The sequence below is a fragment of the Dermacentor andersoni genome, chromosome 4, assembly GCF_023375885.2.
Source record: "Dermacentor andersoni chromosome 4, qqDerAnde1_hic_scaffold, whole genome shotgun sequence".
In the NCBI taxonomy this organism is placed as follows: Eukaryota; Metazoa; Arthropoda; class Arachnida; order Ixodida; family Ixodidae; genus Dermacentor; species Dermacentor andersoni.
The window spans coordinates 185637729-185655218 of record NC_092817.1 but is presented as its reverse complement, the minus strand read 5'-3'; the positions used below and the strand labels follow the sequence as shown (position 1 = coordinate 185655218).

General features: G+C 45.4%; 1 protein-coding gene across 1 annotated transcript in view; it reads left to right on the top strand.

Moving 5' to 3' along the window:
• LOC126531892 (uncharacterized) overlaps positions 1-17490 on the top strand; it is a 56801-nt gene that overhangs the window by 27560 nt on the left and 11751 nt on the right. Inside the window, exons 4-5 of the mRNA XM_072287682.1 lie at positions 4477-4619; positions 13347-13497. Coding sequence (XP_072143783.1) covers positions 4477-4619; positions 13347-13497 — 294 coding nt within the window. The remainder of the gene's footprint in view (positions 1-4476; positions 4620-13346; positions 13498-17490) is intronic.

Genomic DNA, 17490 nt, shown 5'->3' with positions numbered 1-17490 from the left:
ATTCTTTTTACGTGTGACAGTCATTTCTGCGGTCTTTTTTTGGAATTCACAGTCAGTTGCGACGTCAAGCACCAATTTTCTATTGCAGATAGGGAATCGGTTAAAAGAAGTTGATCGTCAGGACTAGAAATTTCTTGATAAATTATACAATCGCCTGCGAACAGTCGCATTTTAACATGTATGTTTTCAGCAATGTCCTTAATGAACACTAGAAAGAAAAGGGGACCCAGGACAGAGCCCTGAGGAACCCCGGAATACACTGGAACCGCATCAGAAAGGTGACCATCGACAACTACACTTTGACGCTTGTGCGAAAGATTGGCTTCAATCCACGAGACAAGGCAATCGTGTTTTAATTTCAGCAATAATTTGTGATGTGATACATGGTCGAACGCCTTATAAAGTCAAGAAAAATGATATCGACTTGACTTTGCCTATCTAATGCTGCTTCCATGTCATGTACAGTTGCAATCAGTTGCGTAATAGTGGAAAGACCGCGACGGAACCCGTGCTGTCGGCCATCAATAACGTGATTCTCCTCGAGAAAATTGGTTGTGTGTTTACAGATGATGTGTTCTAGCAATTTTACGGAAGTGCACAGAAGAGAAATCGGCCTGTAGGAAGAAGGTGCTGGCGGGTTTCGTTCTCTAGGAATTGGAGTGATTTTTGCGAATTTCGAATCTCACAGCAGCTGTGACCGTTTTAGCGATTTCTTAAAAACTAAGGGTAAGTACTTCGCACACCAGTCAGCATACCGGACTAGAAAGGTATTGGGTATTTCATCGATAGCTGGCGACTTCTTGTTTCCTAGGTTGAGATGAAGAGCTCACACGCCTTCCTTAGTTATACAAATGTAAGTGATTGGAGTTAAATCAACAATGGAATAAGACTGTGCTGTGAATCCGTCGTCATGTGTGAATACCGAATTGAAGTACTGGTTGAGCGCCTGTGCAATTTCTAACTTGTCGTGCGTAGTCGCGCTATCTGTAGAGAGGCCAAGGACCGATTTCTTAAGTGGCGCGAGATATCGCTCGAACTTACATGGAGATAAGACAAGAAAGTTTTTCATACGCTGTGTGGAAATAGTGTTTAGCCTTACTGATAGAGTTCTGTAACGACTGGCGTAGTGTGAAAATCTTAGCGGCTGTGGTCGGTGAAAGACATTTTGTATGCTGACGTCTTGCTTTTCTTTACGCCCCAGTCGCGCAATGTCTTTTGTCATCCATGGATCGCTGCTGCGCACTATTTTCCGTTTTCTTGGCACAATATCATTTATGCATTAGTGAACTAAGTTTCTGAAGAAAGTTTGAAAATTTATTTAACATAATGAACGTATACAATAGCAAAGTGTACACTTTTGGGGCCCAACAAATTTTTAAAGGGTCCCTACTGCTGATTCAGAAGGCCCACATGTGCTCAACAGAAGAACTGTGTAATTTATACAAACAAGAAAAAGAAGAAAACGAACTGTGTAGTTCATCTAAAATATCGACGTCACTTGCACTTGAGAAAAAGGGAATAACTGCCTCTTTCTTCTGAAGCTTTGGTGTAATGCGCAGTTCCGAGGTTAGATTTAGCATATTGTGGTCTGATATTTCTTCTAAGGCATCCACATAGGGCTTACGGCGTAGCAGGTTGGCGGTAACAAGGGTAACAAGGGAGACGTCCAGAGTTGACTGGGAGCAATTTTGCACGCGGGTGGGCTCAGTGACTAGCTGAATCAGATTATGCGAGAGCACCACGTCGAGGAATGATCGACAGGCACTAGTGAAAGCCTCTGGAGAATCGGTTAACCAGTTTATTGACGGAAAGTTGAAATCCTCTGTCAACAACAAGTTAGCAGACGGATTTCATTTTAGCGTGAGAATTCATTAAAGCTTTTGTACGAATGTATTATTTGAGTTCGGGGGTGATAAAATCCCCCAACGAATAAACGAAATTCCTCAAGGAATACTTTTACTATTATACTTTCTAGCCCATCACTGTTTGGTAACTTGGACGCGCAGATGTTCTTTGTATATTATTGCGAAGCCACCACCGCGACCATTTTTGTCACTCCGGAAAATATTACAAATACACGGTGTTACTTCACTGTCATAAATATCTGGATGTAGCCACGTTTCCGTTACTGCTACAACGTGAGGGTGATGTGCTAAGATAATGCTTTCTAAGCCAGGTAATTTGTTTGCTATAGTTGGGGCATTGACATTGATGCACCGGAACGTCCTTTTAGGGCAATCATTCATTTATTGTGTTCGTTTTGGCTGCGGCTTTCTTGAACGGTTGCAACCCTTTTCATAAAAGTGCTGTCCCATTGAAACATGTCATCATCTATCCTAATCTTATCGCATAGAAGTTTAACTTTCCTGCCTTCTTTTCTGTCCTCAGCTGCACTCGCACAGAGGTTTTTTCTATTTGTCCTTGTAGCAGCGGAAAAATCCTCAGACACAGAGATTTCCCCTCCCTTAAATTTGTGACAATTTTTAAGTATATTCACTTTTTCGCAGTGATTGAACAGTTTAAGAATTATTGGCGGAGATTTGATTGCTTGTTTGCGCCCTAGCCTATGGATTCTCACTATCGAAGAGACTACGCCCAACTTGTCCTGAAATAAGTTCACCACTGTCTCAGAAAGTGATGCCGAAGTTTCATAGACCTTTTCGCTAACGCCAAATGAGATACGATTATGGCGGCGGCTTCTTCCTCATGGTCGACCAGTTTTCTTTCAAGACTTTGGACAGAACTTTGCAAACCGGCAATCTTAGAGCCTAGTTCTTTTAGAGTTGACATAGATTCTTCTACCTGCTTTAACATAACTTCGATATTTTTTAGCGTCGCAATATTGTCATGCAGTAGCGCAAGCGTAAATGAGGTGGCGGAGCGCATCGCCACGTCGTCTGCTGCTAGGAGCTTGAACGATGCAAGCACCATGCAAGCCCTACCAGTGCTTCTAAAGCAGTGAGTGCAAGAAAACCGTGAACACGCTCCTAGGGTCACCTTTACTAATGTTCTTTATCAATTTTCCCTGTTTTTGCTGTCTTCGTAATCACCTCGCAAATGATTCGCACGCCGCTGTGCTATTCTATCTGAGATCAACCTCTTGGCACGACGAGTGATAGAAAAGAAAAACCTGAAGTTTAACATTCCAATAAGCAAGTCCTGCACTGCCTGCACGAAGTAAAGTTAAAGAGCATGGTGCTGATGGCGTGCACTGTACTCGGAAATTGATGACGAAAGTGCGGCACTCCAGGACTAGAGGAAAAAGAACAGCGAAATGAAAGATATCTGCAGTCTTCCCGTCCTAACTTTGCAACCTCATCAAAAGAACAAACAAAGCGTTGAACCCTTCTGGCTGCTGAATGGCGATCTGCGTGGTATGAACGCTCGCGACAGCAATCCAAGTGTCACCTTAGAACTTGCTTTCATAGCCGGGGTCGGAGGAAAGCTGACCCAGTTGTTCTACCGCCCAACGAGAGTAATGCGAGTGCAGCTTCGTCAACAGTGCCGGCGACAGAAGTCTAGGCCATTCCGATGAATACGTCGCTCCGGTAAGACCTCTGGAAGCTGCAGGCCGGTGGCGAGGAACCGGCGCGCACAATTCTTTCATTTCTGGGGAATGGTCGCTGACACGCTTGCAGCCAAGCCTCCTCCAGTTCGTAGCGCAGCCAGCAAGAAGGTCTACTTATGACGCCGAAAGTGACGGTGCCAATCATTTCTAGTCATCTCTGCGAATGCATATCGCAGCTAAATCCAGCCGTAGTAAACACCGAAAGAATCAACGCCAACAGGCGACAAGGGCAAGCTACAGCCTCCGAAGCAACCAGCACACGTACACCCGTGAGCAAAAGTATGTGGACCACAGGGCCGCCGAAAAAAATAAATTTCTTTGCAGCATGCATAAACCGACATTGTCGAGTACACTTGAAAGCTCACAATGGCAAGTTTGGACTGCAGTGGTCAAGTTCAAGTTGCATTCATAGTGCGAGGAAAAAAAATAGCTTTATCAGCCAATCCCTGGTCCGTATATTTTTGCTCACGGGTGTAGGCGCGTGGCCGAGGGTATCCGGAGCAGCACGGCAGGCGCGCGCGTTCAGGGTCACTAGTCAGCAGCCAAGCCACAGCAACTGAACTCGAAGCGAACCGCCTCCTCAACGACTACGCTCTTACCCGACGACGGTTTCGCTTTGAAAATGACCAACAGGAGCGTCACGTGTTTATAATTCTCGGTAGCGCCACGCCGTCTCTGGCAGCCGGTGACGCTATCACAATTCCGAGGAATAACACGAGGCCAACTGAACCGCTAGCTTTGAGAACCGTTAAAAGATTCTACCCATGATTTCGACGGCTGACGGGCGCGCTCACCGCTATCCCTGTGCCACTTGTTTTGCTGGGCTCGAATTCGCCCAATGAACAGTTCGTTTCCTGACTTGATTTGCGCCACTGCGCGACAATATATTCCCATGATGCTATTCTCAGGTGTTGGCACTGCACGTGGAGCTGTCCTACACATACGGGGTGAGCGGTCTGCTGCGCATTCGGCCAAGCCTCGCACGCTCTCTCTCGGTGGAGTTGGACGGCGTAGCCTTGACGGCTTCGCTGAAAAGACAGAGGGATCTTTCGTGAGTCATCAACCTTTTATACATCTGGTTGGCGCTACTGCCACAAACCGGGGTTCGGTGACCTCGCGTCAAAGCTCGGCGCTTAAGCGAAAGAAAGCTCAATTCTTACGTCATGCGTAATCGTAGGTAAAAACAAACTGGCAGAAAATGGTGGCGCTTCACCATCTTTCGGACTTTTAAATTAAGGATAAGTACATGGAGTTTCCACTGAGACTGAATTGTCCAAGGAACTAGAGCTGTTGCATCTACAAAGACGCCCAAATCAGTCGATTCGGCACACCATCTTGCATGCTCACTAAAAATGTGTGGCTCCTCGCCATTTCAAGTCAAGGGACATACCGTAAGAGATTCCAACTATATGGCGCAAATGGTTCCGAAGTCACTGGGATACGTTTGTCCTACCTTGCCTAACTTCCGCTCTAACATTCGCAAATTAACATTCTTAGCATTTGCCCAACGGCAGGTCGAGTCTGCGTGCCTGATAGCTTCTTCTCATCATAAGTACTTAATCACAATTGCGGGCGTCAATCGACTAGCTAAATTTTCGGCTCATTTCCCCCTATTACAATCATCATTGAATGGAATATCTTGTAGGCCTAGTTGTTTCATTTTTAAGGATGGAAGTCCACTAGGGGTGAGGATTGGGGGAGTTGGCATTGCATTCTAAAACTGGTAGAGCGCAACACACAAAGGAAGAAACAAGCCGAGCCGGACAGATAAAGGAACAAAGCGCTGACTTCCAAGAAACAAGCCGAGCCGGCCAGATAAAGGAATGGAGCGCTGACTTCCGTTGGAAGTAAGCGCCCTGGGGCCGAATCTTATAATGGTTCGGAATACGAACCGTTAGCTTCGCCGCTTACGGAACTAAACGTGCCCCTCCCAAGGCGGTGGTGGAAGAAGGGGAAGACGCGACCAATAGATGAGAGGGTGCCACCTCTGAAGTGTACGTCATTATATGACGAGCTAATCGAGGAATCGCAGAATGTTTCTGCTTGCTAAATAAATGTAAAATGTAAATTAAATATTATACGCCAAGTTCTGAAGCATAAACGTGTGGTGCCGGGCGCTTACGCAATGCAGAAGTAATTTATTAATGTCATTCTTTTTCATTCTCAGCCGACAGGCGGTATCGCAAGCGTAAATGAGTTGGCAGGGCGTAACGCTGTGTCGTCTGCTACCAGGAGCTCGCGCGATGCACGCAACAGGAACGCACTGCCAGCACTTCTTGAGTAGCGAGAGCGACAAAACTGTGAACTGGTTCTTAGGGACACCTTTACTAGCCGACTATATCAATTTTCCTTCTTTTTCCGCCCTTCGTCATCGGCTCGAACATGACTTGTTCACCTCCACGCTGCCGCTATCCCTGCAATGAAACTTGAAACCGAACATCACAATATACGGGCCCTGCATTGCCTGGGCGAAGTAAAATCAAAGAGCGTGGTGCTGACGGTGCGCGCTGTGCTGTGAAATTCAAGCACAAAATGCAGCACTCCCGAACTAGAGAAAAAAGGGCAGCCAAATAAGAAATCTCCACATTATTTTTCCGTCCTGGCTGTATAGTTTTATCAGCCGAACGAAGGAAGCGCTGAACCAGCTTAGGTTGAACCCTTCCGATTGCTGAACGGCGATCTGCGAGCTATTCACGCTGGCTATAGCACTGGGAATTCGATTTCACCACGCAAATATCTCCTTGGCATAGTTGGCTTTGAAGCGGAGGTGACGGGAAAGCTGACCCAGCCCTTCTACCGGCCAACATAGTAATTGCGAGAGCAACTTCGTGGACAGTGTCGGCAGCAGATATTTGGGCAATTCCGATCAATGCTTCGCTTTCCATCGACATCTGGGTGGCGATGAACCGGTGGCGATGAACTGCAGCGCGCAATATTCCGTCCTCGGCGTGGAATGACCACTGGTACGCTTGCACCCGAGTCTCCTCCACTTGATAGCGTAGCCAGCAAAAGGTCTACTTAGAAAGCCGGCAGGTGTGGTGCAAATAATTGTCCGTCATATCTTCGAACGCGTATCGCACTTGCAGCCGTGGTCGACACCGAAAGAGCAACGCCAAGCAGATGACAAAGGCAAGTAAGAGCCTCCGAAGCAACCAACGCACGCGCGCGCGACGCCCGCGTGTCTCCGAGGTCGCACGACCGGCACGCGCGGCCAGGGTCGCAAGCCAACAGCCAAGCCACAGCAACGGAACCCAAAGCGGACTACCCCGGCGCCGGTTCCTACGACCGGTTCGCTTTGAAGATGATTGATAGATGCGTGACGTATTCATAAATTGCGAAACCGCCCCGCTGCCTCTGACGACCTGTGACGTAACCAAACTTTTGGCCGATCAGGTGATGCTAAACGAACGGTTCCCCAACCGAACCTTTATAAGATTCGGCCCCTGTTCCTTTATCTGGCCGGCTCGGCTTGTTTCTTCTTTTTTATGCTGCGCTGTACCAGTTTTAGTAAGGATGGAAGCTTATTGCACACACAGAAACGCAAACACAAACGCGGTCCTGAACGAATTATGTCGAGGCTTTTGTTAAGCGGAGTTATTGACTACTAGCGAGTACGACGCACGGTTTCAGCACATGATGTTATCAGGGGCAGTATGCGGATACGTAAGTAGCGCAATTCGAATCCATTCTATCATGCAGCAGGCGTGTACTTCCGCATTACCATGCATCCGCAAGGTTCAAGCGCTCGAATCTTGCTTCCTAACTCGAAGGGTTGCTCAGCGGCGTTCCATTCGATATTAATGGTGTTTCGCATTCACAACTCATAGAAAAATTACATAATGGGGTTTTACGAACCAAAACCTCTTTCTGGTTATGAGGCACGCCGTAGTGGAGGACTCCGGAAGTTTCGACCACCTGGGGTTCTTAACGTGCACCTAAATCTAAGTACACGGGTGTTTTCGCATTTCGCCCCCATCGAAATGCGGCCGCCATGGCCGGGATTCGATCGCGCGACCTCGTGCTCAACAGCCCAACACCATAGCCACTGAGCAACCACGGGGGGTCACAACTCATAAGAAGTGCATATATCTCCTCGAATTTATTTTTATTGTACATCCGACCTAAACCCAAATACGCGTCATCTGTCTGGCTTCCGTATCAAGTGTAAATTATCTCCCGGCTTGAACCGCGCCGCCAGATTCGCCGCACCGGACCAATCAAGGCAGTCTGGCCTTACACAAATAAACGCCACGCTCTGCTTTCCATCACATGCGTCACGTCAGTTCATATATCGCGTATACCTTCTTAATTCCTGCTACTAGCACCCGCTTTCAAGGCATGCCTTGTTAAAACCGCGTTTGCGTACTTCCGCTCGCCTGAGTCACCGCCTACACTTAATGCACATCCCCAGTAGATCATCCTATATGAAAAATTCATTCTTTCCACATGCAATAGCTCTATAGAATTCCCTCCTTGATAACATGGTCACATGCACCGTCGATATTCATGTCGTGGTAAACTGAAAGGCTACTACAGATACCCGGCATGTGTTCTATTTGTCGTAGATTATTCAGTGTATCCTTCTTGAAACCCTACACTCTAAAAACAAAGAGAGTTCCGGGAACTCTCTTTGAGAGAGTATCTGGTTGTTACATATTTAACTCTCTTTTCGAGAGTAGATCAACGCCCTCTGAGCGAGCAGAATAACTTCCACCTACAGATTTTTATTGCTCCACCGCAATGGAATGCTAGACACTTCCGCAGAGTGCTAATACTCTCCCCAGAAGGGTAACAGTACACCCCAGACTGAGTGCTTCAATTCCTCCAAACCGAGTGTTTCTACTCCCACAAACAATGCGCTTGTATTCCACCTAACAGAGAAATTGTACTGCTTCAGAACAGAGTGCTAGTACTCTTCCCAGTAGTATGAAACCACTCACGATCTATAGCCATGGTCACGTTCCAAAGATTTGCAATACTGATTCCTTCAAAAGCAGCTCCTGCACCTATGCTTGGTGGACTGGCTGTAATCTGTGGTCACCGAGGTGCTCAAATGAAACATTTTTTCTCTTAAATGGCGAAAATCTTTAGTGATCAGGCACAAGACCAACTGAATAATAATTTGAGAAATATACTGACACATAAAATCAGATTACAGCATTAACACGTCCACGAACTTTACAACACGTCTTGTAATAAAACGTAAGTAGATTCTCTAAATTTTCGTCAGTATTGCAGTGTAGAAATATTCTTTATTTTCAATTGGCTCATCTTTTCAAAAATAAAGTATACAATGAAAAGTTAAAAATAGACAAACGTGCGCAGTCACACAGTATTGACACTACGATTACTGGCCAGCAAATGCATTTCTAGCACAAAACGCATGCCCTCATATGCAGCGGTTTCCAGATTTGCTCTTAAGCATGGGGCTGGTAAAGTAGATGAACTGTGCAAGAAACATTTTTTTGTGCCATATTCTAAGACAACAGTTCATTCGATAACTTCCTGTACAACGTACGGATGTTCCTGACTTAGAGCGCAGTGCATTTAGAAATGTGTCATATATTCCTATGCGACGCCACAGGTCTAGCTTTGGTTATAAATAGTTCACACACAGTTACTGATGTATGGTCTGCACCCCATTGTATCTAAGCGTGTGTCTTGTAGTCGTTCTGCAGCAATATATATCCTGCCCGGTCTCAAAGCGGTATAGAGGCGTATCATATTTCTCATTCGGTTGGCCTCTTGACAAAAGTAGTTTTCTGGTGCTGTCGGTATTGATCCGTTGCACTTCCTAACAAATAAATAAATTATATTTACAGTATTATCGAGTGTGTAGCAAACGAGTATAAAACTGCAAGAAAAACTGGCATTAAAAGCTGGCGCATAAACTTCTTGTCATATATCGTAGCTTTTGATTCCGCATTATGGTATGAACGCTATACTTCTGAGGAGCAGCTTGCATAACTACATGATCAATTATTGTGACTAGTTGAAAGCGCAATCTAACAAGAATATAGCATGGCTTCAGATGTAAACTAAATATCTGATGTGATGAATAAGACGCATAAAAGGCAAGATAAGCATAAGTACAGGCCTGGCAGGGCACGATAAATTTAGAAAGGCACCATCCTGCTTTACATATCCCTTCCATGCGTGTGGATTTTGCATGCGGCTATACCTATAATTGCGCAATGAGGCAACTACCAGAAAACAAACCTCTTTTCCTACTAATGTGGTTAAAGCGCACTAAAGTAAAAAAAAATATCGCCCTTTACAGAACCGTCTTCTTCTCAAAACACGTATACATGTGTCTGGGAAGACCAATACAGTGCTTCACTGTGGACTCTATCTTAAGTCCAAAGATTTACTATGCGCACAAGTACTTTAATTTTATTCTGCCTTATAAAATTTATGCCTGCAGAATCCATCAATCGAAAGGGCTTTTGTTTGATTAACACTATATGTTAATGCACACCAATTGATGAACAAGTGTTCCACGCAGATGCTCTCAGTTCTTTGCATTGAACACATCCCTGCTTCCACTAGCATATTTGGCTGTCAAGCAGATTGAGTCACCCTAATGAAAATCTCAAATGCCTGCCACAACCACAGAAGGAGGAACCACAATCTTACATATGCCGAATTAATTTTTCAATTGCAAGCGACTCGGTCGCTTCTAATTAAGATGTAAGGTGCGCATCATGGTGTACACAGTTAAAGGCGTTGCTCCTTGCTCCTGCTTCGGGAGCCGCGAGTGGTTCTAATGAACTGGTTCCGTGAGCATGTATGTATACGATAATAACTTCTTACACCTGGGATAGTCTGTCGTCAATGTTTCCCCTTTCTGGAACCCAGGAGGAAACAATACCTCTAAAATTAGGTGTAAAAAATAGACAAGAGGAAAGACATGAAAATCTGTCTGCTTTATGTCAGTACTTTTCAACCTTCAATTTACATGCTGTTAAATTATGTCAGCAGCTAACCAAGCATGAGTGTTGCTTTTTATAGTCACCATTTTTATAGCTTAAAGTTATAGTTATTATAGGCACCAAGCTCATTACAACTAGGTATTATATCGCTAAGCAAATCCGCGATGTTATTTTACGACTATTTTTTTGTCACATGGTTATGTCTGTTGAGAGGCAAGACAAAAATGTTCACTTCTCACCAAACCGATCAGCTTTTCTTTAAAGTACGTTTCTAACTTTTCATTACACTTGCTCCTAGGTATTTGTCTCCAGAGGGCATACCTAGTCTTGACTTTTCCATCAGATACATTACAAATAATCGTATGTCAAGATGACTGCCTTGATCCAAGTGAGAAGTTTCACCTTGTAGTGACATACTGTTTTGAAAGTTTTGGTGACGTTTAGTCAAACGATACGCCCATTATACCCGCACTCTAGTTTTCTCGTTCAAATTGCATGGTAATATATTTTGATTCTTCGGAGTGCGCTCTTCTGCACCATGTGGAAGGGTGCTGCACTGACTCTTTGACGTCCTTGTGTCCTTGCAGCTGCCTTCTTGGATTATATAAAGCGACTGCATGAAAAATATCGTGCGCAGACGTCAACACGAGAACATGACGTAACATCAGGACAGTGAATAAATAAGCTCACTGCACTAAAAGAAAGTCTTAGCTCTTAGTCTTCCTACTGAAATGCATGTGAAACGTCTAAGTGACCATAACAGTCAACTGTTAAACTAACTTCAATTTTTAGGTTTAAGAAACAACCGACAGTTCATCCTCGTTCAGCACCAATGTTACAATACTCCTACTAAATAGAATATTGATTATTGTCAGATGTAATAAGTCTATCATTAGTCTGGTGTGTCACAGAGACCACTTGTGACACATTCTAAGCACGTGCCCAGTGTGCCACCTGCACCATCTCTGGTTGTGCCACTGCTCAAGCCATAATTTGATGATCATATCTGCAAACATTATGCTCCGTAGGGATGAAAATGTGGTCCTTTAATTCAATGGATATTACTGGGTGTGGCTACAAGAATTGGCAACAAGGGTTGTTATGACAAGCTTATCCACATTTCAAGACTAACAAGAAACAGTTCACTACGGCCTGCATCTAAGCTTACTAAAAGGCACGAACTTACTTTCATTTATAAGGTACGCAATTTAGTTCATTTTTGACAGGCTCGACTATGGCTAAATTTTGAAATCTAGGATTTTACATTCTTGAAGGCCTATAAAGTTGCCGTCCGGCCACAGTAATTAGTTTATGAGACCAACTCTGTTTTTTGATTGACAGGCGACTGGTAACACAGAATTAATACGGGTGTCACATGGCGAACTTTTGATCGCGATCAAGCCCGATTCAGATAGAATTTCTCGGTCGTGATTGGCTCCTTCGGGCAAAATGCGCGATGAACTAATCGCAGTCAAGAATTTCGATCCGGATCGGCCCCGACCGCGACCAGAAGTGTGCGTGTGACACCGGTATAAGCCATCGTTTTATTTTGATACTTTATTTCTCCACTAAGTGTATTAAAGGGATAAACACATTTTGATCTGCCATGCACTAGCAAAATGCACAGGTTACACTTGCAACGCCCAGAGGAAGGGTGATTTAACTGTTCATATGACATAACACTGGCGCACCAACTCATATTACCAAATGCACAGGCATGTCCAAAACGGTAAGCGTATGCCAAAGCGCCCCTACAACTCTCTTCACTTCACTCGACATTTTGCGAGAGTAAATAAACCAATGCTTTGAAGTGTAAATCGGCCCCTTTACTACTGCGATACCCTCCTTAATTTTTAGAGTGCATTTCATGAGTGCAGGTTCATCATTCTCAATACCTGTCTTTTGGAAGCTAACTAGCGTTCGTATAACCTAATTACCTTTACCCATAAAAGTGTTCTTGTACATTGTCTTTAATGTCACATCGAATTATCTTTCTGTTTGCCGTTTATTCGATTGTATTTAGTTCTTGTGCGGAATGAAAACCCGTACTTTTGTTTTCCCTTATTTAATGCCTTCAGTTCGTTAAGGAGAAATAAATGAAATGAAGGTGTGTATCAGGGCATTAACCATATAGGGTGTCAGTTTACCGCGAATAATGGTCTTAAATCGAAAACTCGTGCCTGTTGAACACATCGACATATACATCTGTCCACAAGCATATGTATACGCGCGAACGTAGCGCAATTAGCTTCTTTATTGAGTTTCTTCCAAGTGTTTGATGTGACTGATATCACGGCCGCTGAACAATCTTATAGCTAGAAGAAGTATATATATTGATTTTTTCATTAGATTACATGTTAACAGTATCATTACAGTGCAAGTGAACACTTCCATGACGAACAACACTACGAGAATGTCAGCATCAAATCAACCCGAACGATTTTGTGGAAGTTGTGTGGCGCCGCATAGCAACCTGTCCAAGCTGTCTGGATACATCAGACAAGAAGCACGGAAGGGCTATTACACGGGACCCTGCTGTACACTGACATCAACGTTCATTTTCCTTCGCGGAGTGCGTCCTCTCCGAAGAGTTTTGTTAGAGCGGCGAGTGGCGAAGTCTCCCTAAAAGTTAAACTCCTGCGATGTCTCCACGCTGCCTTACCAAGTGGTTCCGGTTTTACTAAACCACTTTTGTTTTCTTTGAGCGCACCCTGGATACCGCAGGTCAGTTTGAGCCCATATTGACGCTCGTGGTCGTCAAAGCTGCGTTGAAAAGAGGCCTATCGCGTTAGTGGTCGTAAAGATGGCCGCGTGAAATCTTCTGATTGCCTGTTCCACTGCCGCAGGTACCCCTTGGTCCTGGCTACCATAGCTGGAGTGAGGAGGCATCGCAGTTTGGTGACGCTGATGAAGAGCCTGTTTGATAGCATGGAGCAGGCAGTGGCGACGGCGGCGATCTATACCTCCGCTCAGACTGCATCACCGCTCCTCAAACAGGCAAGGGCGGGCACTCGCGCCACCCAGTATTACTGGAGACATATTTTAATGCGAAAGCATTATATGGCTCAAGAAGCGGAAAGCGTGGTGGCGCGGCCGGAGATGATAGAAAAAGTCACGTGGCCACAGAGACGCGCTCGTGCCATTGCTCGCGCGTTTGTCGTCGTCTTATCCGCAGCTGGCGCCTATGCCGCTCACCATGCCCAGCGTAGCCATACTGTCCCTCCACCTGCGAAGGTGCTCATTGAATTTGCCCACTGCCAGTCGGTGCGGCGATTTCGCTGAGTTCGGTCGTGCGCTTCGATGGACAAACCTTCGACTTAAACTTCTCAGTCAGTAGCTGCTCCCGTCTCCTTTGGACGTCCACGCAAGTACGCGAATGATTCTTAAGCATGTGATGCGAGAAATGATACAAGGCAACGTGAAAACAATACCATAAAGTTTAGTTGGGAAGACGTCGCACTGCTTTCGCGCTCAGTCAACATAAGTGCCCTTGACTTTCGTACATAATTAAGGTCGCTGGAGTGTACTATGGCGCAGGGTTTTACCTTTAAGGCTATAAAAGTTACACCGAAATCCATCTTACGATGTCTGCCTACGATAACGCGATTAGCACTGGAGCATTTGATGTAGCCATAAACTGTATTGCAGCCGGTGAAACGGGTACTGCATGATACTTGTCTGCAGACTGGGTGCTCCTTCGCGCACTATCTAGCAGTGCCTCCGCGACGCTTATCTGCATGCATATTCAGACGCGATTGTCAGAATATACTGCGTGTTTTCTTTTATTTTTAAAAATCACCTAGTGCATATAGCACCGATTAACTTAATTATATGGATTATTTGAAGTGGGGTATGTTAGTTACACTACAAAGCAGTACGCGTAAGTGAATACTTAACGAAGTTTCACAAATAAACTTCAAATATTTATTACAATACACGAATTGAAGCTAGTGTCTTGACAAGACACATTCACTTGGAAGAAGTTTATAAACTACGGCAGCTTCGGGACAAGAGCTGCCAAACTTGCGCGAAGGAGGCACAGTTGTTTCGCTTACGTTTTTTCCATAACGTTATATGCACTGGAACTGTAAAGTTCATGGAACACTAAGGTATTTTGTCGCATATTTTGGGAATGCATATCTCGAAATTGTTGAAAGTCAGCACTTGTGGTGTCACCTTCTCCTCTCGTGCCCCGTCTACGTTTTGCGCTGTTAACACCAGGATGGAAAACCTACAAGCCGAAGCTGCTATTCTATCGAAATTGGTGTCATCCTGAGAATTCTTTCTAAGTACATGTGTCTTTCAGCCATTAGTCACAATTTGTAGATTGAAATAAGGGCCATCAAGTAATTTCTTTAACATTAATTACCAAAATTACTTCGTTTGTATAATAATTTATTTCTGGTGGAAATTATGACCCCATCTGAAGGGAACCTTGCTCCAGAAATAGGATGGTGCTAAATGCCATGAGTCTTTTTAAAATATTCTTTTAAGGATAAAACAATTCACCGACGAATACGATACTCCCTAGTGCGAAATTTGAGCGCATTTCTGCGTGTTTTCATTTCGCGTGTCAATATTTTGTATTACGATCATACAGGCACACGGTTTCTGTTAGGAAGAGGACGCTGTGTGTAGCATGGCTGGTAGGGACAGTCTGTCTCGTCCGGCCCATTGCAAACGCACGAAATGTGGCGCGACTGCCTCGGTAATTGCAAAATCTGGAGAGGCAGCACGTGAGTGACGCGTGGGCCCAATTCACAGCATACGCCGCAGACAGACCTCCACTCATGCAGTGCTTTCTTCCCATATATGGTATCGGTGGACGCGCTCCCCGCATGCCTTATCGATTGCGTCCTCCGTGAACAAACGACGGCGTTAAAGCCCCTCAAACTTTTTAACGTAGAGCACGCTTTGGAGAATACCGCCGGCTTCGTTTGTTTACACTCGCGCTCCACTGCCATTTTCGCTTGAGAAGCGTCTACCGAGTGATAAGGAGCACATGTTTACGTTTACACCGCTGCTCTTCGGTGTTGTTTTGGTGTGCGAACGTCTTGAACCAAGTTCTGTGGCAAGTGCGATATCGGTTCATGGCATCTTCCATAACCATGACCTGCTGCGCCTTCGTATGCCAAAATAGTTTCAGCAAAGGCAAGAAGCTCTCCTCAATACGGCGCGACGGTTTAAAAAAACAATGGATTCATCAAATATGGAGGGAGACCTTATTGCCCAGTTCCCTGAACATGTTGCCATTTGTCTGCACGCTTTAGAGGGATTCTTACGCCATTTGTACTTTGTTTATATGAGCAGTACGTGGTCGTATTTGGTGCGCTTAATCGTTTTGTACGCCACGGGCTCGAATTGATGGGCACGCGAGGCTGCGTGCGCAAACGTGATTAGAAATTTTTAAAATTCAGCCCAGGTTCTTTTGACAAAATTTAGACTCGAACGCGAAAACTCATCTTAGGAAAGCACCATCTTCCTGTTGTGGTTACCTACTAGCCTGCTTTAGAGCGAATAGCTTTGTTTTCGTCTCTTGTTCGTGTTCGTCGTTGGGGGTCGCCCGGTGGATTTGTGATACGAAGGAAAAGCGTGCATGCTCTCCCGAAACCGCGTTACGGGACGCATTCGTCGCCGAACGACAGCGTCGTACGTGGGAATTGACGCCAACTTTAGAATGTGTCAAGGTTAATATGCGGCGGTGTAGCACTCGCAAAGAAAACGTGCGGTCGCCCGCTCGTTCAGTGAATGGTTTAGTCGTCGTTCGTGCTCGCTCGTTCAACTATTAGAGCGTGCGACCACTGTGTGTCTGAGACGCACTTGCTGTAGGGCACTTAGGCTGGTGCGTTTGATTACGTGAGGAGACAACAAATAGTGCCTAAATAACAACGACTGCATCGTTTCCCTTACCGCAATTTCGGCCGCATCATAGCGCGCGATTTTTTTTTGCGCGGTGATCACTTCACTAAAGTCATATCTCGTGAATGTTGTTTCGGAGCGAGCGCAACCGCCCGCAACGCACGCACCTTGTGCAACTCGTTTCGCGACAAGTACGTCTCTTCGTGAACCGGCGAGCTAACGCACGATAAAACGTTATTCGTGATGACCCGCTAATCTGAAAAAATAACTCACTCAACCTAAGCTCACTATGCTCTTTTTAGAACCTGAATGAAGCGCTATTACCGCGTTCCCCGGTCCTTCGCGAACGAATGCCAAAAAATTGATTTCTTTTCCCATGTACTCAGACTCGATGACCGACCGCGCGTATTTCTGTCGGTATGTAGGTATGAGAAATATGATAGCACCAGCGCCCACATCTGCGCCCTCGCGCGTGCTTAGAAGACTGGCGAGCACGGACCTTGCCGTCACTGTAGACACTAATACTCTATCGAACCTTCACAGCAGTGATCGTGCCCTCTGCTAGGCATGGTAAGGACGGCGGGATAGATTTAGCTAACTGAGAGCTTGCTGTTGGCCAGGATGTTGGCATTCAATCATAAACGCGTTATTTATAATTCGCAACAAGTTCTTACGACACACACTTGACAAATGTTGCGTACCTAATTGTAGCTGACGGGATACATCCGGAGTCGTCCTGGCGCAGCGTTAACGCTCGTTCAGATTCTGTTTCAAAAATTGTTATCCGAACAGAAAAAAAAGCTCCCGTCATAAATTTGTATAACCGTCCGCATAGAAATTCTATGTTGTACGCGAAGTTACTCCGAGCTAGAAAGCCAACGCGAATGAGTAAAGCGCACGCCTTGATGTGCGTGCATTAACTCTGCGAAAGGTCGTCTGCTACGCTGGAGTGGTGTAGGCGGCGCCACGGTCAAAGAGGGAGCGCGAAGCAGGAGAAACGAGGAGAAGCGAAGGCGGAGGAGGATGGCGTCGCTACTTTTGCAAAATTTCAGCGATTTTAGAGGGCGCAATGCTATGGCATCATTTCGTAGCGGTCGTCGCCGCAGAACCCGTAGAGCCGCAGAGCGCGTA